Here is a 27,401-nt window from a genome sequence, read left to right on the forward strand (position 1 = left end):
ATGGATGCTAAAAAGACAAAGAAATACTCTCTCACATCCTTCCCGGCTTTGAGAGGAAAAAAGAAACAAAATAATACCTCTGTGAAGGTAAGGGGCCTTGGGTCAAGGGATGATGCTCAGACCATATGCGATTCTGGATACTTCACCATGCATGCAAGGAAAGCACTTAACCTCTGTACTGTACTATCTCTCAACATCAGAAACTACTTACTCTTTCTCTCTCTCTCTCTCATACACACACACACACACACACTCTCTCTGTCTCTCTCTCTCTCTCTCTCTCTCTCTCTGTCTCCTTTTTCCTTTAGACATGGTTTGCTATATAATTACTAAAGGGGTATCATGCATATCACTTTATCTCTTTTCTGTACTCAGTTCTTGTCCAGTATGATCATTTCCAATGATCATTGTCATAGTGGTCCCTTCTCTGCCCTAACTGTAGTCTTATACCTATTTTTAATTTATTTTTTAATTTAATTTACATTTGGGAAGGGTCAACCGGTGGCACTTAGGGGTTATTCAGAAATTGCTCTTGGCAGGCTTAGGGGACCATATGGAATGCCGGAAGCGAACCCAGGTCGACCTCATGCAAGACAAACATCCTACCCACTGTGTTATTGCTCCAACCTCTGTTTTTAATTTTAATTTTTTTTGGCCCACACCCGGTGATGCTCAGAGGTTACTCCTGGTTATGCGCTCAGAAATAGCTCCTGGCCTGGGGGACATATGGGACTCCAGGGGATCAAACCGATGTCTGTCCTAGGCAGACACCTTACCTCTTGTACCACCGCTCCAGCCCCATGTTCCGACTTCTTATACCTATGTTTAGTCTCACCAGTGTTGAGCCTAGGATTCTATATTCAAGTGAGTTCTTCTAAGGCACTTCAGAACTACTTAGAGAATTTCCTGGCAAGACTAAGCATTTTCTTTAGCAAGTGAAGCTCAGCCTTTTAGTACTTTCCCATGACTATATCTTCTAGTTGAGATTTTGTTTAAACAAAGAGTTGTTGCCCCATTTGTTGGGTCCCGTTTACTCCTTGATTGTTTGTGTGTCCACAAAGAGCTCCCAGAATGAGAAATTGATTTCCATCCTCATGTCCCCTTTTGTGGGGAGGTCTTGGTAATATTTATCCGCAGCAAAGAATTCACACAGACAGGAGGGTTAAGGGGGTAAAAGATTTGGAGTTTTTAAGTGTGAAAACCATAAAACAAGTTAACACAGGATACATACTATTAGAATGACTTGGGTTTTTATCATATACTTTCATATTCATTCAGTATTTCTGTGTGCTAATTCTGACTAGCTTTGGAGTAAGGAGAGAGCTGACTTTGAATATAACTTATTTATTGGGGTGAAGCTATATGACTCTAGCAGAAAGAGGTGGGACCTTGTAAAAGGACTTCAATTCTCTCATTTGCTTGGGTGGGCAGAGTGGAGGCAGCTCAGGAGTCCATATGTGATGCCAGAGATACCCTAGCTTCTGTATTCTCTCTTCTGTCTCTGAATTTGGTTATTTATTTGGGACACTGTTGGTGATCAGAGATAATTCCTGGATTTGTACCCAGGAGTGACACCTGAAGGTACTTGGGGCCATATGCAATGTAGGGACCAAATGGGGATGCAATATCAGTGCTTTAACACCTATACTATATCTCTGGTCTTAATTCTCTTTTAATTTGTTCCAGGTTGAGAGTAAGCCTTTGGTTCAAGCCCAGAAACCTCCTTGCAAGACCAAGAACTTTAGAATGACCCAATTTTTACGTAAGGTAGGAAGTAGTGATAGTCTCGTCTCTAGCAGAGGGTAGAGGCAGGGAAGGGTAGGCAGGATAGCTAAGAGGCATTTTGGATCACCCCACCATAACATGATGAATGTGCTCTCTTGACATCATCATGCTTTACCTCCACACAATTTTAAATGTTCCTGTTCATTGAGAGTCAGATTATTGCTCTCCAAATCCATGCATCGAGATAGGCAGGGATCCATAGGTCTAGGTCAAATCAATGGAAGCTTACATGACCAAGAAAGATGAAAACACAAAGAAAGAACTTTTGTGGTAGGGTGATTGCTACTGGAATTATGATGATAATAGTGAACACTGACATATTCTAGATACTCATTTACCTCACAAAAGCCTTCTCACGTAGAGCTCATTTTTGTCCCCACAGTAGTAATGAGGTCATCAAAATTTAAGAAACTCTTTCAGTAGCCTGTTCAAGGATTACAGAAGAGCTAGGTATAAAAACTTTGGTCCATGTACCATACCACTCTGCTTTTCTTTCTCAGAACATTTTTTCTGTTTTGTTTTGTTTTTGTTTGATTTTGGGCCACACCCGGCGGTGCTCAGGGGTTACTCCTGGCTGTCTGCTCAGAAACAACTCCTGGCAGGCACGGGGGGCCATAGGGGACACCGGGATTTGAACCAACCACCTTTGGTCCTGGATTGGCTGCTTGCAAGGCAAACGCTGCTGTGCTATCTCTCCGGGCCCCTTTCCCAGAACTTTTAACAATAGCCTGATTTTAATTAGATTCCTCTATCTGTAGAGAGAAAGCTGGAAGAAAAAAATTCCTTGGAGATAGTTGTAACCTATCTCAATTTTCCCTCCATAGACTTTAAACCCCAACATTCCCTGTATTCCTTCACTCCCTTCTGTGGAAAACAAAGAGAAGAAGAATATGGTTAACTTTCCACATATCGGCAACAAAATATTGCTGAAGTCACCGCTACTGTATCAGGTAAATATAGGGAGTAGACGTGGTTCCCAAAGCAAGTAGAAAAAGAACTTGATTTTAGTACAGAGCCAGGATTTAGAAGAGGTCTGGTGGTATGGAAAGTTTAATGTCAGCTAAAGGCAGGTTTAGCCCCGCTTTCACTTTGAAAAATCAATGTGACTTTCAACAAATCAGTCATTTCTCTCATCTACCAAGGGGGCATTCTCCAACCTTGCCATAAAAATTCATAGAGGAAAGATGAAGAGTCTGGTGTACAAATATTTGAACTCTGTTCCCCTGTTGTGTTTCTGTAAAGACCCATTGAAAGAATGTGAGAAAGTATAGAGGGGTTAGAGAGGTAGTTAATTTTTTGTACATTCAGACGTGACTATTTTTTTCTTTTTTTCCTTTTTTCTTAATTTCTTCCTCCCTCCCTCCCTCTTTTCTTTCTTTCTTTCTTTCTTTCTTTCTTTCTTCTTTCTTCTTTCTTTCTTTTCTTTCTTCTTTCTTTCTATCTTTCTTTCTTTCTTTCTTTCTTTCTACTTTCTTTCTTTCTCTCTTTCTTTCTTTCTTTCTTCTCTCTCTTCTTTCTTTCTTTCTTTCTTTCTTTCTTTCTTTCTTTCTTTCTTTCTTTCTTTCTTTCTCTTCTTTCTTTCTTTCTTTCTTTCTTTCTTTCTTTCTTTCTTTCTTTCTTTCTTTCTCTCTCTTTCTTTTTCTTTCTTTCTTCTTTCTTTCTCTCTCCTTTCTTTCTTTCTTTCTTTCTTTCTTTCTTTCTTTCTTTCTTTCTTTCTTTCTTTCTTTCTTTCTTTCTTTCTTTCTTTCATCTCTTTCTTTCTCTTTCTCTCTCTCTTTCTCTCTCTTTTCTTCTCTCTTTCTCTTTCTCATCTTCTCTCTCTTTCTTTCTTCTTTCTTTCTCTTTCTTTCTTTCTTTCTTTCTTTCTTTCTTTCTTTCTTTCTTTCTTTCTTTCTTCTTTTCTTTCTTTCTCTCTCTTTCTTTCTCTTTCTTTCTTTCTTTCTCTCTTTCTCTCTTTCTCTCTCTCTTTCTTTCTTTCTTTCTTTCTTTATTTCTTTCTTTCTTTCTTTCTTTCTTTCTTTCTTTCTTTCTTTCTTTCTTTCTTTCTTTCTTTCTTTCTTTCTTTCTTTCTTTCTTTCTTTCTTTCTTTCTTTCTTTCTTTCTTTCTTCTTTTTTTTGGCAGTTCCAGGGCTTGAACCCAGTACCTCACATATGCATGGCAAATGGAGCTACACCTCCAGCCTGGGCAAGTCACTCTATGTAGTTAAATAAATGGCCTTCTCAAGGGTAGCAGTTAAAAATAAAATCTTCTCACTAGCGTTTTCCTGCACTCTGATGTTGCTGGGGTTGTCCATTTTTAACTTATTTGTGTGGGTCTCTCAGAGAAGACAGTTGAGAGGAACAGTGAAATTCTACTGTGTCCTCATTGCTTGTTCTCCCTAAAGAGAAAGATATAGGGATCTGGTGGTGGTGGTGGTGGTGGTGGTGGTGGTGGTGGTGGTGGTGGTGGTGGTGGTGGTTTGTGTGTGTGTATTTGGTCAGATAAATGGTTTAGGACACCCTGGTGAAATCTAAATAGCCTATCATTGGGGTTTCTTTCCCTCAACAGGATACGCAGATGCACTTATTGTCCTCTGAACACACAACTTCACAATCAACTTTCCAAAGTAGCACTAAATCCCATGCATCCAAATCAGAGGAGAAACCAGCCAAGAACACAAAAGTACCCCTGACAGCCTCAGGTATGCCTTTAGGGTTTTAGCCAAGGGGACTGGGGTGGGAGTCAGGGCAAAAACATCTGGGCTGAGCTGCCAGGTGTTGGAGGAGTGCTTTAAAGAAACAAGCTTAAGGGGAAATAATAGTCCAAATTCATCATTTTTTAAAATTGATTGGTTGTTTTGTTGTTATTGTTGTTGTTGTTGTTGGTTTTGGCACCACACCTGACTGCTCCAGGAACTACTCCTACTTTTGCATTCAGGAGTGAACCTTAGTGTTTCTTGAGGGGCCATGTGCAGTGCTTGGATTAGGACGGTAACCTACACTGGAAGCTAAAAAGAAGGCCCTATTTCTCATCCCTGCTGCCCAGCTCTATGACTAAGACCCCAAAGGCATTCCAGAAGATGTTGGGGTCACTTTGTGCTACTTGGATGATTTCTTCTATGATTTGGATTCATGGGATTTCATGTTTCCTTTTGTTTTCCTGTGGGCTGGCCACCTAGGAAATGGTCTCACAGACTAGGAGCCAGTTTCCTCTTAGCTTGAGGAGGAGGTAAGATTAAGAGCGGAAAAAGTCTGAGTGGCAGAAAGAATCTTGCAGCCAGGACCTGAGAGACTTCCTGCATTTGGTGACTCTAAGAGCCAGGTTGGCCTGGAGAGCCTGAATCCTTGGAGCTGACTCTCAAGAGACTTTAGTATTGACTTCTGTGTATTTGGTCAGGCAGAGCACTGAGGCTGGTGTTGAGAGGCAGCTGCTACTTCCCATCTATCCCTCTGAAAGAACTGCCAATAGTGCTTGGCAACTGCATATGGTCCTGACCTGGAAAGCTCACCTTACATAGGTTCTTGGCCAGGAACTAGGCTCTATAAAGGATTCAGAGATGCAGAAGAGTTTCCAGGAAGAGTCTCCTGATATCTTGAACCCTGACCACAGTACTCACACGATCTGATGACTAAATGAAGGCAGTTAGCCCCTTCCTTTCCTTCACTGTCTTAGAAGCTACCCATGAGGTGATCATCCCAGTTCTGCACTCCAGCTACTCTTCCCCACCTCAACTCGTTCTCTTGGGCCTTGGTTGTCCTCTGGTCCACTAATGAAACTTGAGTGAACTCAAACCCAACTGCCTTTCACATCTATGAAAATAGAGATCTTGGCTCCTGGGATCTTACTTCTGTCCCCCTTCCTCCTACCATCCACTCTACTGCAATACTTCTTCTGAAGGTGGTAACAGATAACAGAGTGTCTTCCCCCATGCCCTATTTCTGGTTTATATCCTCAGAGTACTGTTTATTGAACATTGAATCTCTGTCTCATTCATGAGAAAATCTCACCTACGGGCTACCAGTGCCCTGTTGTCCGATGGCCAGTATAGACTAGAAAAGACCTCAAGCATGAGTCTTTTGTTGTGGGAGGGAATTGCAATCTCCCCTCATCTACAGAGTTAATATAGCCTGGACTCTGTAGGTACATTCAAGTTCCTTTCTTAAGCGGTTCATTATGGGCCTCCTTCATGGTCCCTGAAGACCATGTACTTTGCAAAGACTCTCTCTATCTAGCTTAATACCATGTTAACTTGTACACATCAGTCACCTACTATAGTTGACCCTTAGTTTACTGCTCTTTCTTCCTCCCCATACTACCACAACTTATAGGCCTTTAGAAACCAAACTCTACTCTTCCCCAACATTTGTGTTTTCCTTCTGATTTTTGGTATCGATTCAAGATCTGGACATTTGCGTTGCCTTTGCATCCATGAAACTAAAACTGCTTAGGAGAGTATCCTAGTTGTGGGGAAGGCTGACCTGGAGTTAGGAGTGATCATCACCATCTGCATGCTGGGAAAACCAGTATGAGCAGGCCCTCAACTTAGCAGACAACTGCAGTCTTTTCCCCACAGAAGCCCTCAAGTTCTTTAAAAACCAATTGTCTGCATATGAGCAAAGTGAAATCCTGGGCTACACTGAGCTGTGGTTTCTGGGACTCGACGCTCAGAAACTCCATGTGCCTCCTCAGAAATGCAGCAGAACATGCTTTGACGATGAACGTGGGTCCTATATAAAGGTGAGGTGGGGGGGGGGGTCACTACCAGAGACTCAAGTAAAACTGGCTGGCCCTGGAGGAATGGAATGGGAGGTGGGGAAGATGAGCTGGGAAATCAGAAATGGGCGAGATGCCATGTAGCATTGGGTTTCAGTATACCAGGCCTTCACTTGAATGAAGTCTCATAAGTAGGTGCACAACCAGGCATGCCCTGTTGAAACCTGGGGAAAGATGCAACTAATATATGAACTATTTTTTACTAAGAGAAGGCTGACTTTGTCCAAGAGATGTTGGGGTCACTAGTGTGGGTGAAGTGAATTCCCACAGTCTCTTTTCCCACATATCTCTGAACTGTATGGAAGAGGCCAAACTAATATTTTTCTCAAGTGGACAATACCCCTAGAGGGGTTGGAAATAGGACACTTGAAAAATGTGGAATGTATAGGGATGGAATGATAGTATAGTGAGTAGGACCTTGCATGTGGCTGACCTGGGTTTGATTCCTGACATCATATATGGTCCTCGGCCCACCAGGAGTGATTCCTGAGTGCAGAGCCAGGAACAGCCCTGAGTGTGCTGGGTGTGGCAAAAACAAACACACAAGAGCCAGAGTGGTGGCACAAGTGGTAAGGTGTCTGCCTTTCCTGCTATAGCCTAGGACAGACGTCGATTCGATCCCTCATATGGTCCCCCAAGCCAGGAGCAATTTGTGAACTCAGTCAGGAGTAACCCCTCATCATTACCGGGTGTAGCCCCCAAAACAAAAACAAACAAACAAAAAGTGAGACATGCTGGTAATAAACGAAGATGTAACTGCCTGGCACTTTCTGTTTGTTCTCTCCAGGAAGACTGGTTTTGGGATTGAAGTGATAACACAGTGGTAGGGTGTTCGACTTGCAAGTAGCTGACTTTGGTTCCATCCCAAACATCTCATATGGTCCCCTGAGCCTCCCAGGAGTAATTTCTGAATGCCAAGCCAGGAGTAACCCCTGAACACTGCTGGGTGTGGCCCCAAAACAAAACAATTGGGTGGGGAATGGTCATCATTGAGGGATTTTTTTTTTCCTAAAAAGGTGGTATTTAGTCAAATCAGTTTAGGAAGGAACTACTTAGCCAGAGTATGTATGGCATTAGGTACATCTTCCTTGTCTGTCTCCTTCATATCAACCCATTCACTGATGGGTTTTTATTCTATCTTAAATATCACTACATCCACAATAGCAAAACTAAGCAAAGCAAAAATGAATGAAAGCAAAACTATAAAAAAACAATTAATGTCTTCCCTAGAGCTTAGCACTCAAGTCCTCTGGCTCCCTGAGGTTGGATCCTCTTTTTCTCAACCTCATTCTGGTCCTCTAGGACAGTGTGAATTCTTTTAGATGAAGTCTGAGCAACAAAGATGTCCCTTTGACTTTGGGAAACAAATAGTAGAGCAACTGCCTAGCCTAGGTGAGACCCTGAATTTGATCCCCAGAACCACATGCTGTTTTCCCCTACTTCCAACCTCAGCATCATCAGATTCCTAAAAAGCTTCCCAATAATGTTCTCATTAGGTCATACCTCAAGAAGCAAGGCTTTAGATTTTCACACATGCTCTACTTTAACATGTTAGTTCAGAGGTCCCTTTGGGAATCTGATGAAAGCTCTAGCCCCTCATCCCAAGAAAAGACTCACTAAATAGCCACAGAATTTCAAAGGCAGCAGTGTAAACAGGTCTTTGGTTAAGAATCTTCCAAATACCATGAATCCTCTCTTCCTAATCTGATTTTGTAATAATCAGGGCATGTTAAATCACTTGTTATAATAAAACTATGCATATGCCCCCCCAACCTTGCCTTTTACCTACTTAGGTTTGGTCTTATAAGTGTTGGTGATAAATTAGGTTAATTTTTTTCTTGTAATAAACAGAAGAGAGAGTGAGGCCAGAAAGATAGCACAGCAGGTAGGGTTTACTCTACACATGGCCAATCCATGTTTGATCTCTGGCATCCTATGTGGTCCCCTAAGATGTCAGGAGTAACCCTCTGAGAATTGCTGGGTGTGCCCACCCCATATAAAGGGGAAGAGAAAGAGAAAGGGGAAAAAAGGAGAGAGACAGAGAGGAAATTGTTTACCATAGAGGCAGGATGGTTTGGGAGCAGGAGATGTATACTGATGAAGAGATGGGTATTGGAGTATTGTATGAAACTCAATGGTGAAGAGCTTTTTAAATATATCTCACAGTGATTCAATTAAAAATACTTTAAATTTTTTTCTGTATAAACTCACCTCCAGTCCTTAGCCCAATCTTTCTTCTATTCCATCCCCAGGAAATTCTATAGGGATGCCACTACTACTTTTAAGCTAATTACTTGGAACCCAATTCTTCAATCATAGAGAGTTAAGTTTCAGCCCTCTTCCCATCCCTCTGTTGATATTGTTGTAAATCCCACACACTCTTGGTGGTGGTGTTTTCAAGGACTTCCTCCCTCCCTCCCTCTGTCTTCCTCCTCCTCCTCTTCCTCCTCCTCCTTCACATCATCATCATCATCATCATCATCATCATCATCATCTCTCTCTCTCTCTCTCTCTCTCTTTTGTTTTTGGGCCACACCTGGCAGCACTCGGGTTACTACTAGCTCTGCACTCAGAAATTACTCCTGGTTGAACCAGGGGACTATATGGGATGCTTAGGATCCAACCCAGGTTGGCTTTGTGCCACATGAATGCCCTACCCACTGTGCTATCACTCTGACCCCATGGATTCTCTCTCTCTCTTTTTTTTTTTTTGGTTTTTCGGGCCACACTGAAATCAAGGGTTACTCCTGGCTAAGTGCTCAGAAATCGCCCCTGGCTTGGGGGGACCATATGGGACACTGGGGGATCGAACCGCAGTCCTTCCTTGGCTAGTGCTTGCAAGGCAGACACCTTACCTCTAGCGCCACCTCGCCGGTCCCTGGAGTCTCACTCTTTTAGTGCTCTTTTAGTGGTGATGCTCTCTCTCTCTCTCTCTCTCTCTCTCTCTCTCTCTCTCTCTCTCTCTCTCTCTCTCACACACACACACACACACACACACACAAGTTCACTGGGGGAATCACCCTCTAACCTCTAGTTGTGGTTGCTCAAACCCTCCTGATTGCCATGAGGTGAGAAATTGCTATTAGGTGCCAAGCAATTGCAAATGGTGAGCTGCCAGGTTCACATTTGTGCATGATTCTGTGAGCAAATGATGTTGATACAGCCACACTCATGGTTTGTAGGAGGCATATATGAGTTCATAAAATACACCTGGGGACTCCACAACAATAGTTGTGGAACCTGCCTCCTGCCCTTTTGTAAACGATCTATACAAGTAGGGTAATTCAATTCCACATAAGAGTTTCCCGAGAGGCATTGTGCAAGCAGAAGATTCTGATTTTCTGGTTTGACAGGTTGTTTTGAGGGGTCAGGAATGCTTAAATGTTGAAGCATAAATCAATGATCATGGTGTCCCCTCTCAAAATAACATACCAAATCCTGTGTAACACATGTTTGGGAATTGGCCTCTCTGACACTTGCAAAGTAGGCTCTTTTGCCTATGAACCATTCCTACCCACTGGTCCCCACCATCCCAATCCATAGTCTTTTTAATTGAAATTTGTCTATTGCTTTGACTAAATGCTTCCCACTTCATTTCCAGCATAAGGAAGCACATGGATGTGATTTTGGAAACCCATTATTTTCTTAGGTGGGAAAAGTTCAAGTTCTATTTTGCTATCTCCAAAATAGAATTACATTTGGATAAGTGGAGAGGAAAACCAGATCAGGCCTATTGGAGACAGAGCTGGCATAAAATCTTCTGTGATTAGTTGAAGGGGTGAGACATGGAAATTGCCCCCCCAGAAGCTGAGTTTCAGCTGCACACAAGAATCATGGTGTGTGTAAACTACAATGGCCCTGAGAAATCATTGTGTTCAACTCACTTGCTTTCCAAGAGTCCCTCACATTTAGACCCTGTTGTAGCAGCAAGACTGGGAACAGAACCCAAGTTGCCCAAAGATTGTCCTATGTTCTCTCCTGCCATGAAGAGAGTCTGGGAGAACTTTCTTCAGCTTCGCCTGGGAGGCCTGGGATCTGGGAAACAATCTACATATTGGATGGTCTATAGAGACGTGGGTTTTAGTCTGAGTCCTGCTACCATTATAATAGAGATAGGAGGTGGAGAGTTACAAACACAGTACAGTTGAGTGACCTCACACTGCCCCCAAGAAGTAGCCAAGAATTGAGGATGGGTTTCCAGGCGCCCCAGTATTAGGGAGCCCCAGAGTCTAGGCTCTACTCCTCCTCAATCCAGTTTGGCTTCTGCAGGTTCTACATGACCACATTGCCTACCGCTATGAGGTTCTGGAGATGATCGGCAAAGGGTCCTTTGGGCAGGTAGCCAAGTGCCTGGATCACAAAAACAATGAGCTGGTAGCCTTGAAGATCATTAGGAACAAGAAGAGGTGGGACTTTGTGAATGGAAGAGGACCATGACTCTGGACCTTTCCTAAGGCCAATTCGTTCAAACTCTGTCTCTTTCTCCAATGTCTCTACCTTTTCCTCTTCTTTTTTATTTTCTTTTTCCTCTGTTGTCCCTACCTTCTGCTTCTGTGATAGAGCAAGAGGGTGGAGTTCTCCATGCTTTCTGATTCCTCCAGTCATGGGAGGATCTGAGGACATGGGGCTGATTTCTGTAGCATAAAGTGACATTTGTGTCTTCTCTCCCCACCCTATACCCTCCCTGCTGCTCCCCAATCATTTCAGATATCAACAACAGGCTCTGGTGGAGCTGAAGATCCTGGAGGCTCTCAGAGACAAGGACAAAGACAACAATTACCATGTGGTACATATGAAGGACTTTTTCTACTTCCGCAACCACCTCTGCATCACCTTTGAACTCCTAGGGTCAGCTTCCTTGCATTTTAATTTATCCTCATTCCAAACACTGCTTAAGGGAGAGAGGAGAAAGTTTTAGAACACTGGATTTTCTTTCTGGACGTGAACACTGAGTGACTAGAATGAACTAGAATGAACATGATTGTCTAGATTGTCTTGGTTGTCTAGAAAGCCCAGGGGACTTAGGCCTTAATCTTTTTACCTCATGCCATCCTTCAGTCATGCCTGCCACTCATCAGTAGTTGGAGACATACACCTGCCCAGGCTCTGTGTGCCAAACCAGACTTTTGTTCTCCATCCCAGAACTGAGCTTTGTAGAAAAGGACTTTCTTTTGCTACCAAAGCTCCATGTGTGGTCTTCTAACCATATAGAGTGGGAGCCCAAGGGAACAGACCAGTATGTCAGAGTAGGGGAGGAAGCTTAGAGTTTAAAGAAATGGACAAGAGCTGGTATTTGGGGGTAAAAGAAGACCCAGAGTTACATAGATTGACATCATCAGGTTAAAATATTGGCATCAAGTGTTACTTTTTTGATGGGTGCTCATCTGGCTCTGCTCGGGGCTTACTACTGGCTCTATGCTTCATGGAAACATTCCTGATGGTACTCAGGTGACCACATGGGATGCCAAGGATTGAACTTGGGTTGACCAAAGGCAAGACAAATGCCTTTACCCATTGTTCTATCTCTCTAGCCCCTGTTTTTGAACACTAATCTCTCTAGAAGCCCTTCTCCTTAAATTCATATCATACAAGTGCAGAATGCACTTAGCAAAGAGGTGACTAAAGCAGCAAGGTTGTGATGGGGTGTAGGGGAGATTTGTTGGAAGTCCAGGATAGCTTAGCTCCAGCAGGAAGCTCGAGCATCCCATGAGAATGACTTCAAAGATAGGGAAATTCTAGGAACCTGTTGAATTTGAATAAGAAAATTGACACTATCTTTTGAATAAGAATAGAATTTGAATAAGAAAGTTGACACAATGATGGCATCATTTATCATGGTCTTAGAATGCAAGCTACCTTCTGTATCCAGAGTGAATTCTCCTCTTTTAGGCAAAATAGACTACTTAGGTTTCCTCCCCACTCCCAGTTTCTTAGGACAAAAATTGATACACATCACTATGTAAAGGCTTGAATAACTGATTGTTTTATAAAATTAATCCAACATCTTTGCGCACCTCATGCAAAAAAAAAAAAAAGAAAAGAAACAATTGTCATATAAGAAACAAGGGAAATTGCTGAGTTATGAGCACCCTAGAGCTTGGCCTGGGACCTGCTTTCAATTAAGGAGAAAGTTGAGTTTAGAGGAACAAAAGATCTGCTTGGCTCAGGGTCTGCCATGTGTCTACTTTGAAACTAAGTGATCTGGGATCATTTGATGCTCGAGCTCAATATTCAACTTGATATAATCAGTCCCTTATTCTCTTTCTCTCTTTCCTAGAATTAACTTATATGAGTTATTGAAGAATAATAGCTTCCAAGGTTTTAGTCTCTCAATCATTCGACGATTTACCCTTTCTGTGTTGAAGTGTTTGCAAATGCTTTATGTAGAAAAAATTATTCACTGTGACCTCAAACCTGTAAGTACAAGTTTTATTCTGCCTGGAGAGCTAGTTTCCACCCTCAGAAATAATATTTTCCTTTGCATTCCCCAGTGGATGCATTGCCATCCTAGCCAACATCCTGAGTGGAAATCTGTTCTAAAGTTCTGTAAACTGGGTGAGATACTGTGAAGATTATGACCCACCTATTGGGAGGCCTGGGGATCCAACAGGAAGACATAGGGATCATTGCGGCACTCCTCCCTGCAACCAGTCTATTTGGAAGTTGATACCAAGGCACAGCCAATTCCAAGCCATTTTTCTTTTTTGGCCACATCTAGAAATGCTCACACTCTATACTCAGGAATTATTCCTGGTAATGTATAGGGGTTCATATGAGGCCCAAAATCAGAACCCAAGTCAGTTATGTGTAAGGAAAGCACCCTCTCCTCTGTATTATCTCTCCAGCCCTCCACTTTTTTACTCCCAAACGCATGTACCTTCTAACATTGCCTAGTTCATGTTCTCAACTTAGCATTGATTGGTTTGCTTGAAATTTGTTTATCTGGACTCCCCTCTCAGCTAATATCTCCCAAGGTGAATGACCCAATTTTCTTTCCATTTTATTCATAGGAACTAACAGTACTTGACAATATTGCTGACAGGCAATGAGTTAATGCTTATTAGACAAGTTATAAGAGAATACACAGAGGGGGTTTTGGAAATGATAGAAAGGTCTGAAGACATGGGGACTGGAACAAATGACAAAAACCACCTAATTCTCAATGACATGTAGTTTCCCCCTACATGTTTCCTCTTCACCAGCCTGGCTTGCCTCTCTAAAATAAAAGAACTGTAAATTTGAACTGAGGATGTGGCTCAGCTGTAGAGAACATGTTTTTGTATGTCTGAGCATGTCAATTCCTAGCACTGCCAACCAAAACCAAATTCTTTGGGTAGTCCAGGGTTAAGGTTCAATCCCTCAGCACCACATGTTTCTCTACACCTAGTTAGATGTGACCTAGAAGTTCCCTGAGCACTGTTGAGGTGCCAGATAACCCCTGGCATTGCAGTGTCCAAATGAACCTTGAGGGCCGGGCGGTGGCGCTGGAGGTAAGGTGCCTGCCTTGCCTGCGCTAGCCTAGGACGGACCGCGGTTCAATCCCCCGGCATCCCATATGGTCCCCCAAGAAGCCAGGAGCAACTTCTGAGCGCATAGCCAAGAGTAACCCCTGAGCGTCACAGGGTGTGGCCCAAAAACCAAAAAAAAAAAAAAACAAAAAACCAAATGAACCTTGAACCCCATTGGTTGAGATTCACTGAGAATGAGCTACCCATCCCCGGTCTACACACACACACACACACACACACACACACACACACACACACACACACACACACGCACGCACGCACGCACGCGCACATGCACACACACCATCCATTGAGTTTTTGTGATAGTTTAGCAATGAAAGACTATCAAGATAAGGCTAGGAAGATAGCTCAGGGATTGTGGGCGACATGTATTGGATATAATTATGTATTCAAGATTTTACATGCTCTCACTTTACATTGGCAAAGGTTGATCTACCAACCTTTAGCATCACCGGGTCCTAGTACTGAAATATTCAGTCCAGGAGGCCCTGAATCACTAGGAGTAGATTCTGAGACTCCCTAAGAATTGCTTGGCCCCACCCAAAAAGAAGATGGCCGAGTTAAAGGTGTTCTTTAAAGAGTGTCTCGTGAAGCCTTTTATGAATGAAGGATACATTGATTTGTTCTCTATAATTACTTTCTAATTTTCTACAGCAGCAAAGGATCATGGCATCCATAGTGCTTGGACTTAGAGAGGACTGATGGTCACCAAAGAAATTCAAAAGACACATAGTGTTGCAAGTGATCAAGTCATAGATTCTCCTGAAAAAACGATCAAGTAGACTAAACAAAAGCTGCCCAATTTAAGAGGCACACACACACACACACACACACACACACACACACACACACACACACACACACACACACACCCTAGAAGAGTAGGTGACAATTCAAAAGAAACAAACAAATAAATAAACAACAGGCCTGTTCAGTTGAATGTAATGTTCAAGTTAATGATGCTAAAATGCATTTTCTCATTAGATCTAGTTTTGCCCATCAAAGGGGAACATCATCCCCCAAAAAATATCTAATTAAGGAGATTTCCCATTCGGCTAAAGATACACTAGAAACTCTTGCTCTGTTAAGACTTTTACCAATGACTCTTTCAGTTAATATAAATAATTTTTCTATTGGGTGCTATTGGTTAAATTTGTAGTTTTCGTAATTTGTGGTGCCAGAAGCTTCAGATCCTGCTATAGTATATTTGGAATGTTAAGATATTCAATAAGAAGCTATTTATCTGCTACTGGAAACACAATGAAAACTGTAATCTTTCACCCGGTTTAGAGGAGGCTATATAGAGCTCTGCCTTTTTGGGATGTGAGAGGAAGCATTGAGGGCCATACCCTGTGGTGCTCAGAGACTACTGTTGGCTTTGTGCTTAAGAGTTAGTTAGCACTGGTGGTGTTTGGAGGACCACAAGCTATTGTGGGTATTTGAAATGGTACTACCTTCATGCAAGGCAAATGCTTAACCCCTGCACTCTCTCTGAACCTAGAAATTCTGCCTTCTAATCTTCTAGTCAGTGCTGAATGACTGACTTTACCCATTACCCCTCAAGTCAACATAAAAATCTCAAATCATGGGTTTTTATTTTTTTAGTCTTCTACTGTTTTAGCAGCATTTCAGAGTGTGTGTATATGTGTGAGAGAGAGAGAGAGAGAGAGAGAGAGAGAGAGAGAGAGTGTGTATTTGTGGAATATTTCACGGAAACATCAAATTAAATCCTTGATACTTCTAAAGCCTGATGCAAATGAAGTATAGAACTAGATGCCAAGGACTACAAAAATTAATTCACATTCTTTAAAGATTACATCATCTAAATGGAGAAAGAGAAAACATATATACAAAAGAAATGCTTCCATGGGACCAGTGATAGCACAGCAGTTAGGGCATTTGCCTTACATGCAACCAACCCAGGTTCAATCCCCAGCATCACATATTGTCCCTGAAACCTGATTGCAGAGCTAGGAGTAACCCTGAGCATAGCTGGGTGTGCCCCAAATACACACACACACACACACACACACACACAGAGAAAATGCTTCCATGTATCAAGTACTAGACTCAAAGAGGAGGTGTGGGCCAGAGGCAAAACCGGCAGAGGGAGGAAGAGGGCAGTGAGATTTGGAGACTAGGGTGGGAGGTCTCCACTTGGAAGGGGTCACATCTTGACTATGGGAAATCAAAACACACACACACACACACACACACACACACACACAACCCCAAGGTTGGGATCATTACCAGGGCAAAAGAATTTAGGTCTTTTAGAATAAAATTCAGGTGACAAAATGTGCCCAGGAAAAATGACATTAGAAAAACAGTTTAAGGGCCCGGAGAGATAGCAGAGCGGCGTTTGCCTTGCAAGCAGCCGTTCCAGGACCAAAGGTGGTTGGTTCGAATCCCGGTGTCCCATATGGTCCCCCGTGCCTGCCAGGAGCTATTTCTGAGCAGACAGCCAGGAGTAACCCCTGAGCACCACCGGGTGTGACCCCCCCCCCAAAAAAAAAACCAAACAGTTTAAGGGGGACTTGAGCGATAACACAGCAGTATAGGCATTTGCCTTGCACGTGGCCAACCTGGGAAGGACCTGAGTTCTTCTCCCAGCATCCCATATGGTCCCTAAGCCTGCCAGGAGCAATGGAACTATTTCTGAGTGCAGAGTCAGGAGGATTCCCTGAACGTTGCTGGATGTGATCCCAAAACAAGCAAACAAACCAACCAAAGAAACCCTCAAAAACAAAAAACAGTTTCAAGTCTTTTAGTAAAGGAGACAACATTAGCAAAAATAGAATAGGAAAGTGTCCCAACTTTATATTTTAAGTGCCTGCTGATTAACTATGTGAAATATCACAGCCTCTTCTCCTAATGTGCTTGCTAACTGTCCTTAAAATCACTGTCAGCTTAAACCATGGCTCAGATTGCCACTCTATACCTGATTTTGAAGGACAATAGGTCTCGAAAGGGTCAATTGCCTTAGACAGCCTGATGACAGCTGATTCTCTTCTTTCTAGGAGAATATAGTGTTATACCAGAAGGGTCAAGTTTCTGTTAAAGTTATTGACTTTGGATCAAGTTGTTATGAGGACCAGAAAGGTAGGCCCATTTAAATAATTTTATTTTTAAATGTTTTTCATTTAAAAAATGATTTACAACATTTTTGATAGTTGCATTTTAGGCATATCAAATTTTAATACCAAGCCCACCACCAATGTCAACTCCTATCACCAGCGTTCTCAAATTCAATCATCTGTGACTCCCCTTACTCTTCACTCCCTGCCTGTTATCTTCACAGGCACATTACAAAATTTGGTGGTTGCTGCTTAAATCTTCGGTGTTGTTGAAGGGTGCTTCTTTGGGTTTTATAGCTACACATCTCTCCCACATCACCAATATAAAACTCAAGCCCCAAACCCTGTTCCTCATTACCCGTATTTGCCGGCGTATAAGACGACTTTTGAAACAAAAAAAAGTCAACTGAAAATCGGGGGTCGTCTTATATGTCGAGTATATCCCCAAAAATGTTTCAATATGCCGCTAAACAAAAATTGTCTGGATATTGCCATGAAACGAATTTTCCAACTGGATCCTGCACCAATCTCTGCAAGGCTGCTCAGACCGCCTCTCTGACTCAGTCAATCCAAGGAGGCTTTTGATGCATGCAAATTAGACAATGTTCTGTACCGAATCTACACTGTCAAAAGCCTGCTCAGATGGGCCAGAGTCAGAGAGGAAGTCTATTCCAGTAGAACCTTTGAACCTTTGCTTGTTGTGATTGGCTCACTGTGGTACATACAGTTGCAGCACAGGAACGTTCTGTCTGATACAGCGAATATAGGCCTAAACCTATGTTTTAACTGCAAAATTAGGGGGTTGTCTTATACGCCCGGTCATCTTATACGCCAGCAAATACGGTAGTTAAGCACCTTTCTCAGGTACTGACCTAAGGAATAGAGATGCATGTTTAAGAAATTATGCATTTTTAGGAGTCTAGAGTTAATCCCATGACAGTATACTTCAGGGGTGGAGAAACCCTGTGTCTCCTAGGTCAAGGGAATTCCCTCTACAATAACCCCAATAGTTACTGTGCCTATGCAGGGGAATAAAGAAAAGGAGAAAAAAAAAAGCACAAAACAATCATTTTTCCACATGTTTATTTATCGATCAATTGATTTTTTTTGACGTCTTTGTTTTGGTGTGGAGACTACTATTATTGATGTCTCCAATATTATTTTATATTATTTTGTCTTGTCTTTCTCTTTCTTTTTGCACTCCAGCATGATTTGATTTCAGAACTGAGACTATTGTGTGGTGACTGTCTTTATTGCTGTAGTGTTCACCGGTTATTTAATTCGATATTTTTTTCTGTATTGTTGTGGTATCTCAATTACCTTTTTCATGTCCTCTCTCAAACTGAGGTTGGAAGCCTCTAGAGGGACTCTGCCCATTTTCAGCCCATTTTGACTTACGACCTTTTTTTTTTCCTCTTATTTTGTACCCCAATCTATTGCTTTTTTTTCCTTCAAACAAAACCACATACCTCGATTTTTCTAGCTCTGCCTCTTAAATAGAGGGGGAAACAAGGGAGGGTTCCAGGACCAAACAGATATGTGATCACTAATAGTAAGCCAGTCAAAGAGGGGTCCACCTACTCTAGCAGCCCGGGGGGGGGGTGATGGTGGGGTATATGGGTTGTAGAAAGGGAACTGGAATGGGGGGAGGACATAGTTGGTGATGGGTATTCCCCTGATTCAATGTTAATATATACCTAAAATACTACAGTGAAAGATATGTAAGCCATTATGGAAAAAAATTGTGTTTTTAATCAGAAACTTTCTTTGACTTCCATGTATTATTATTATATCAATTATATTATATGTTATGTCACTATATTATGTTATGTTAGTTTACCTCATTATGTTAATCAATTTTGTCTCTTGAATAAATTCTTATAAAAATAAATAAACAAATAAAAGGAGAAACAAGGAAAAAAAACACAAAACCACTAGTTAGCTATCTACTGTCAGCAAAACAGGAGGCATATGCCTAATAATTTCAGTCTTTTCATGATTATTATTCTTTCCAAAAAAAAACCTGTCAGAGGTTTTATTTTATTCTTTAACTAAAAATATAGTCATTTTTAGCATCAAACACTTACCACCTTCTTTTGTAAATTATGAAACTTAAGTCACATATTAAAAAAAGAAAACAATAAAAGACCTTAAAGAGCTCAGCAAGGTTTGCAACCTGTAGGTGAGTTTATAGACCATAAGTTCAGCCATCCTCAGGCATTTTTCAAAGCTGGAAATGTCAGACATTTATGTGGTTTATTTGTAAAGTACTAACAGTAATTGGAACATTATGGTCTGATTATTTACTAAAATAATTTATTTAAGCATTTAAATTGGCTAATTTTTATTTAAGAGTACAAAAATATCAGGTGACAGAAAATAAAACTTTATTAGTTTCTGCACTTACATAACTTAGGAATACCTATTGTATGTTTTTGTTCCTTTTCATTTATATTTATTTTTAATATATTATTTGCTTGAATTACCCTAGCATATATCGTTACAAAATTGTTCATGATTGAGTTTTAGACACCCATCCCTTCACCAATTTAATTTTCTCACCACCAGTATCCCCAGTTTCCATTCCATTCTGCCTTTCATCCTGCCCCCCTCCCTCTCTCTCTCTTTCTCTCCCACCCCTCTCTCTCTTCCTTTTTCTTTCAGACACCATGGTTTGCAATATCGTTGCTGAAGGGGTGTCATACGCATTACTTTATTTCCTTTATGCACCCATCTCTTGTTCAGAGCGATCATTTTCAACTATCATTGTCATAATGGTTCCTTTTCTACCCTAATTGTACTTCCTCTCTCTGTGGCAAACTTCCTACCATGGACTGGTCCTCCTGGTCCTCATATCTATTATCCCTGGATACTATTACCATATTATCTTTCTTTTATGTCCCACAATGAATTCAATCACTCATATAGAGTTATCCCTCTTGCTCTGACTCATTTGACTCAGCACAACACTCTCCATATTGTCCATGTATAAGAAAATTTCATGACTTCATTTTTTCTAAAAGCTGCATACTATTCTATTGTTTAGATATATCAAAGTTTCTTTTTCTTTTCTTTTCTTTTCTTTTCTTTTTTGGTTTTTTTTTTTTGGGGGGGGGTATGTATGATGCTTAGGGATTGCTCCTGGCTAAGCGCTCAGAAATTGCCCCTGGCTTGTGGGGTCCAAACCGCGGTCCTTCCTTGGCTAGCGCTTGCAAGGAAGACACCTTCCCTCTAGCTCCACCTCGCCGGCCCCAAGATGTATCAAAGTTTCTTTAGCCACTTACCTATTTTAGGGCAAGTGAGTTGTTTCCAGATTTGGGCTATTATGAATAGAGTTGTGATGAGCATAAGAATGCAGAGGGCTTTTCTACATTGTGTTTTGGGGCTCCTAGGGCATAATGCTAGGAGTAGTAATGCTTGGTTATATGGAAGTTCAATTTCTATTTTTTTTAGGAATATTCATAACATTTTCCAAAAAGGCTAGACAGTTTACATTTCCACCAGCAATGAATGAAAGTCCCTTTATCCCCACATCTGCACCAGCACTGGTTGTTCTTGTTCTTTATAATATGTGCTATGTCTGTGGGTATGAGATGATATCTCATTGTTGTTTTGATTTGCATCTCCCTGATTAATAATGTGGAGAATTTTTTGGTGTATTTCATAGTGTATCTGTATTTCTTCTTTGATAAAATGTATGTTGATATTGTCTTCACATTTTTCGATGGGGGTAGATTATTTTTTCTTAAGCCAGGGCCTTATATATCTTAGATACTAACCCCTTATCATATGGGTATTGAGTAAATAGTTCTCTTATTCTGTGGGTAGTCTATATCTTGTCAATCATTTTCTCTGAGGTGCAGAAGATTTTTAGTTTAATATAGTCCCATTAATTTATCCTTGCTTTCACTTGCTTGTCAGAGTTGCTTCATCCTTAATAATGCCTTTAGCTTTAATGTCATAGTGTATTCTGCCTACATTTTTCTTCATGTACTTTATGGGTTCAAGACTGATATCAAGGTCTTTAATCCATTTTGATCTGACTTGTTCATGCCATTAAAAAGAGGTCTGAATTTAAAAAAAAGAAATTATGCATTTTTGAGATCTGAGACTGAAGCTATTCAGACTTGGGTGGGTCTGAACAAACTCCTGGGACAAGCCTCTATTGAAAATGTTAGTTCAGTTTTGCACAGCACAGTGAGTTTCCTTGTTACATCTAAATGGGATGAGTGCATTCTTTGCATGCTGAAGGCCCTGGTTCAGTTTTCTGATACTTCATATTTAATTCCCCAAGCATCAGGAATTTATTGTACCATCTTAGATAAATGAAACAAAACAAAAGTATTTTAAAACCTAAATAAATTATTTCCCTGGATATATATACACACATATATACATATATACATATATATATATATACTATAATTGCAAGGTTCCTCAAATCATTTTGGGGTCTAGCAGAGTATAAAATTTTTTAATTACCCCCAAAGGTTTGATTTAAATCTTTATTTTATAATAAATAAGTATAGCACTTTTAACCATAATACCAGAAGTTATTATAGATTTCCTGCCTATCCCCATCCCCATCCAGACAATCCTACAGAATCACATGGTAATAACTTGACAGTTGCACTTCCCTGATTTTAGTCTCTTCACTTGTGTTTAGAAAATCTGGACTTTTATAATACCCTCTAACAGTCTCATCTGCTGATATTTCACTGAACTTTGCTTCCTAGACTTTCTAGCATATGACACAGTGCATACTAAATGTATTGGGTCTACATGCTTAGAGCATGCATTTGGTTTGCTTTCTAAATTTTAATGCACATCCACCATTGATACATTACAGGACTTTCAGAAGTTATCAACCCCAGTGTTGTGTATTTGTTGTAATATTGTTTTTTGCCTGTTGTCCCACCTGGATCTTCCAGGTGGGGGTGATTAAGGAAAGAAATAACTAGCTTGTTGGGGAGGCAACAATTTATTTCTTTCCTTAATCACCCCCACATGGAAGATCCAGGTGGATGACAGGCAAAAACAATATTACAACAAATACACAATTCCCCCTTTTTTGTAAACAAACAATAATAGTGTACAATAAAATAATAATAACAATAATAATAATGTAACACTACCTAACCCCAAACACATAGTTACAAAAACAATATTACAACAAATACACAACACCCCAGAATCTGACTATTTAAAATTTAGCTTTCTATTACTCTTTTGTGTCTGTTGTGAAACCTTGGCTCAAAAACATGAACACTGGGGCCGGAACAAGAGCAAAGAGGTAGGGTGTTTGTTTGCATGTGGCTGCCCAGGACTGACCTGGGTTTGATTCCCGGTATCCCATATGGTCCCCCGAGCCTGCCAGGAGCAATTTCTGAGCACATAGCCAGGAGTAACCCATGAGTGACGCTGGGTGTGGCCCCCCAAAACAAACAAACAAACAAAAAACCCACATGAACATTATTGCTGACCCATAGTTCTGGAGTCTTGGCTGTCTTTCTTTTACAGAGACCCCCCCTTCCCTAACCCCACCCTATTAGTCTTAAGTAAGTACCCTGCTCGATGGGCCCATCCCAACTCTCCCCTTCAGCTAAACTTGGATGAATAGCTTGCTTTATTGCTGCAGAGATCAGCTCCTATCATGCTTGCTCATTGGATTGTAGAAATTCAATTAACCAGTCCCATCTAGAAATGGGGCCCCTTCTGAAATTACAGAATTCCCCTAATTAGTCAGGTCCAAAACTGGGGTCCTCCCTCTGAAAATAATCATCTGTTGATTATTCCTGAGAACTAGCTGCTTATTGACCTCGTAACTGTAACCACATTCCCTGTTATTGTGACCTGGCTTATCTACTTGTTCATATCTGTTTTGGGAGGATGCACCTCACACTTGAAGCAGACTAGAAGAACTGCATTCGGGGCTGCACTTGGTCTTCTCTTGCATGAAGGGAACAGTTGCAATGGGAGAATCTGAAATTAGGTATACAACATAGCTTTGAAGTCTTGCTCATTATCTTGAATTTGATTTTTTTCCTATTGCTGGCAGTGTCCCGTGGCTACTCCTGGCTCTGTTCTCAGGGGACACTCCTAGAAGTGCTCAGGGTACCATATGCAGTGCTCAGTGCCAGGGATTAAAACAGGGGTTGGCTAAAAGTTCTGCTTATCTTCGCATCTTCCTGCAAACCCTCACAGAGTAAGATATGGGGGGAAGGTTTAATGATCTTTCATCTACTCCCAGGCTCAACCTGGTGAAAATGAGCTTTCCTTCACATGATTTCTCTCTCTTGTTTTCTGCAGTGTACACCTATATCCAGAGTCGGTTCTACCGATCCCCAGAAGTGATCCTTGGTCATTCCTACAACATGGCCATTGATATGTGGAGCCTGGGTTGCATCATGGCCGAACTGTACACGGGCTACCCTCTGTTCCCAGGAGAGAATGAGGTAGACCAGCTGGCCTGCATCATGGAGGTGAGAGGGAGTCGGGATGTGGGGGGAAACTTGTGCATCTTTCATTTTCGATTATATGAGCACACACAGTTATTTTGAATGTGAAATACTCCCAATGCTTCACATGAGTGAGCCCCCACGCTGTGATTGTTGAAGGTGCTGGGCCTGCCACCACGCCACTTCATTCAAACAGCCTCCAGGAGACAGACCTTCTTTGGTAAGTCCCCCAGATCCCATACTAGATGTCTCTGTCTCTTTCCTCCCCTCTACCCTGTGACTATTTTATTATACTCCGGGGTGTTTCCAAGTCTTTACTATTGGGGAAGGAATAATGCACAGACAATCAAGGGGTGGACAGTTTCTTTTTTCTTTCTTCAGAGCTGAGTGATTGTGCCACTTCAGATTTAGTTGTGTAATAACTAATACCATCCTGATTATTTTACTTATGTTGTGCCAGTTAAATCATGATTGGTTTGGGTAGAGATCATGGGAAGGAGGCTTGGAGTATACTGAAGAGCAAGAAAAACTGTGTGTGGTCAATTTTCTTTACTGGATTATTTTATTGATTTTTTTCAGGCTGGCTGAGGCTGTTGGATAGGTCAGGGGTGTGTGTGGGGGGGGCACGGGGAGGGAGTTGGTATAGAATAGAGAGTGTGAAGATAGCAAAAACAACTCTAAGTATGGTCGAAGAGCTATGATGTGACCGCTGAATATTTAACCTGGAACTAAACACACAATGTTGTATCTCTAAAGATTCCAAAGGTTTTCCTAAACATATAACCAACAAAAGGGGGAAAAAAAGATACCCAGATTCCAAGGACCTCACGATGGTGCTGAAAACTTATGACCACAGCTTCCTGGATTTCCTCAGAAGGTGTTTGATGTGAGTTTGTTGGGGACTTGAGGTATTCTTTACATGACTGAAACCCAACTACAATCATATTTGTAATCAAGGTGTTTAAATAAAGATATTAATATAAATATATATTAAAAAGTCCTTATAATAAATTCCCATAAAATATAGAAACATGTAGCCAATGGAATCTAGTTCATTTTACTAAGATCAAAGAGATACCTTGTGATCAGAGAGATAGTACACTGGATAGGACACTTGCTTTGCACATGCCCAACCTCTGTTCCATCCCTGACTTTCCTTGGCCCACTAAGCATGATTCCTGAGCACAGAGGCAGGTGATCATATGGGAATATCTAGGGACTGAGAGTTTGGGACTCTAATATCTTGGCTTATCACACCCATTTTCTAATTATTCCTAGTTGTTGTCTAGGTAATTAAAAATAATGAATCATCATTTCTCTTCTCTGATACCTTGGAATTTTAACATGACTTAAATGTGATCTTTAAGAAGGAACCACTTTTTATATCTTAGTTTATTTATGGGATCAGTGAAAATGTTTCATTTAATAACAAGGAAAACACAACAATTTACCTATATTGGGTTTGGTTGATATCTAGATGGGAACCTTCTCTTCGCATGACCCCTGACCAAGCCCTCAAGCACGCTTGGATTCATGAACAGCGAAACTTCAAACCCCGGTCCAGGGCTCAGACCCTGAAAAACTCCAGTCTCTATTTCCCCTGTGAAACAAGGAAAGATAAGGTTCCAGGGCATCATTACATTGGCAAAAAAGGTACAGAATTCCCACTAATCAACTCTGTTTTTGTAGTCTGAGAGCCAGGCACCTCTGGAAAATTTCCACATTGATTTTTTTTTTGAACTGAAAATCTGGGAATCGAGTTATTTATTTTGGGGGCCACATCAAGGCTTACTTCTAGTTCTGCACTTGGGAACTTGGGGGACCATATAGGATGCCAGGTATCAAACCTGGGTTGGTTGAGTGCAAGGCAAGCACTTTACCTACTGTACAATTGCTCCAGTCCCTCATTACCACTTTCTAGAGATATTTTTCTCTTTTTTTCTCTCTCTTTTTTATTTTATTTTTTGGGGCCACACCCAGTGACACTAGGGGTTATTTCTGGCTATGTGCTCAGAAATTGCCCCGGCTTGGGGTACCATATGGGACAGAAGGGGATAGAACCACAGTCCATCCTAAGTCAGCTACGTGCAAGGTAAATATTCTACTGATGCTCCACTGTTCTGGCCCTTATGCCAGCTGGTTTCTCTATAACACTCTCTTCCCATCACTGTTAAGACTTTTTTTTTATTCCCATTTTCAATTCCCTTTCCCTCCTTTTTTTCCCCACTACATCTCCTCTGTATGAGCTATAATCATTTCTTGCATTTTTATGGAGATTATAAAATTTTTCAAAAATTTTTATGCGCAGCACAACCTATTGTTTTATATATGTGGTCATGGGATTTAGTTCTGACTTACTGTTTATCAAGTGTGATTCTGGCACTTTCCTTCAAATGTCAATGCATGCTCTTCTTCATATATGAGGATATAAATAAATCTCATGATAGGTATTACTACATATGGTGGCTGAAAGGAAGAAATGAGCTGGTACATGTATTGTGCTTAGTGTACTGCCTGACACATAGAATGTACTTTACAAAGGACTAGCTTTTATATAATTTAAACCAGGATTTTCCCTTAAGTAGTTTGTAGCCTCAAAGACAGTTAAGACTAATTAGCGTCTCAAATCAAAACAACAATGAGATACCATCTCACACCACAGAGACTGGTACACATCACAAAGAACAAGAACAATCAGTGCTAGCGAGAATGTGGGGAGGAAGGAACTTTCCTTCACTGCTGATGGGAGTGCTGTCTAGTCCAGCCCTTATAAAAAACAATATGGAGATTCCTCCAAAATCTGGAAATTGAGCTCCCATATGATCCAGCTATCCCACTCCTAGGAACACAAAAACGCAATACAAAAATCCCTTCCTCACACCTATATTCATTGCAACACTATTTACAATAGACAGACTCTGGAAACAACCAATATACACTTTAACAGACGAATGGCTAAAGAAACTGTGGTACATATACATAATGAAATTTGCAGCCATCAGGAGAGAGGAAGTCATGAAATTTTCCTATACATGGATGGACATGGAAACTATTATGCTGAGTGAAATAAGTCAGAGGGAGAGATACAGAATAGTCTCACTTATCTATGTGTTTTAAGAAAACTAAAAGACATTATTGTATAATGTCCAGAGATAAAGGCTGGAAGGACTGGCTCCTGATATGAAGCTCACCACAAAAAGGGCTGAGTGCAGTTAGAGATATAATACACTAAACACTATGATGACAATGTTAATGAGTGAGAGAGGTAAATGCCTGTCTCGAATACAGGCAGGGGATGGTGTAGGATAGAGAGGGGGAGCTTTGGTGGTGGAAATATTGCACTGGTGAAGGGGGTTGTTCTTTTTATGGCTGAAACCCAATTAAAGTCGTGTTTGTAATCATGGTGTTCAAATAAAGATATTATTAAAAATAAAAGTAACTTTGAAGCAACAGAGAGACCCTATGTCAGTTTTGTTTTACTTTTTTTACTTAAAAGAAGGGGGGAAAAGATTAATTAGCACCTGAACACTTATTCCTATGTCCTGGCTTTCTTTTGGCAGATGGGATCGTGAAAGATGTTTTGGACAAAATTAAAGATGGAGCATGTAAGCACACGCAGAATTCAAGTGATCCGCACCACACCCTCACACGCACCGAAGAGGTTGTCCATCTGCCTAGACTCATTGAAACATCCGTAAAGTCTGAAACAATCACCAAGTCTGCTGAATCCAAGGCCTCCCCAGAAGCAACGAAAAACTCCACACCCAAGAGCAAGATTATTTTGCCACCTATTGTATGA

The 27,401-nt window shown here is 41.1% G+C and overlaps 1 protein-coding gene and 1 non-coding gene across 2 annotated transcripts; both read left to right on the plus strand.

Moving 5' to 3' along the window:
* DYRK4 (dual specificity tyrosine phosphorylation regulated kinase 4) lies at nt 1–27,401 on the plus strand. The gene is made up of 14 exons (XM_049772486.1): nt 1–87; nt 1,687–1,767; nt 2,610–2,735; nt 4,334–4,466; nt 6,339–6,506; nt 10,803–10,944; nt 11,246–11,386; nt 12,816–12,954; nt 17,088–17,169; nt 23,454–23,626; nt 23,762–23,822; nt 24,359–24,488; nt 25,080–25,255; nt 27,163–27,401. Exons 1-14 carry the CDS (start codon nt 1–3, stop codon nt 27,399–27,401), a joined length of 1,878 nt encoding a protein of 625 aa, XP_049628443.1.
* LOC126007692 (small nucleolar RNA SNORA72) lies at nt 8,221–8,360 on the plus strand. The gene has a single exon (XR_007495190.1). It is a non-coding gene; the product is annotated as a small nucleolar RNA SNORA72 (small nucleolar RNA).

Source organism: Suncus etruscus, chromosome 4, assembly GCF_024139225.1.
Source record: "Suncus etruscus isolate mSunEtr1 chromosome 4, mSunEtr1.pri.cur, whole genome shotgun sequence".
NCBI classification, from domain to species: domain Eukaryota; kingdom Metazoa; phylum Chordata; class Mammalia; order Eulipotyphla; family Soricidae; genus Suncus; species Suncus etruscus.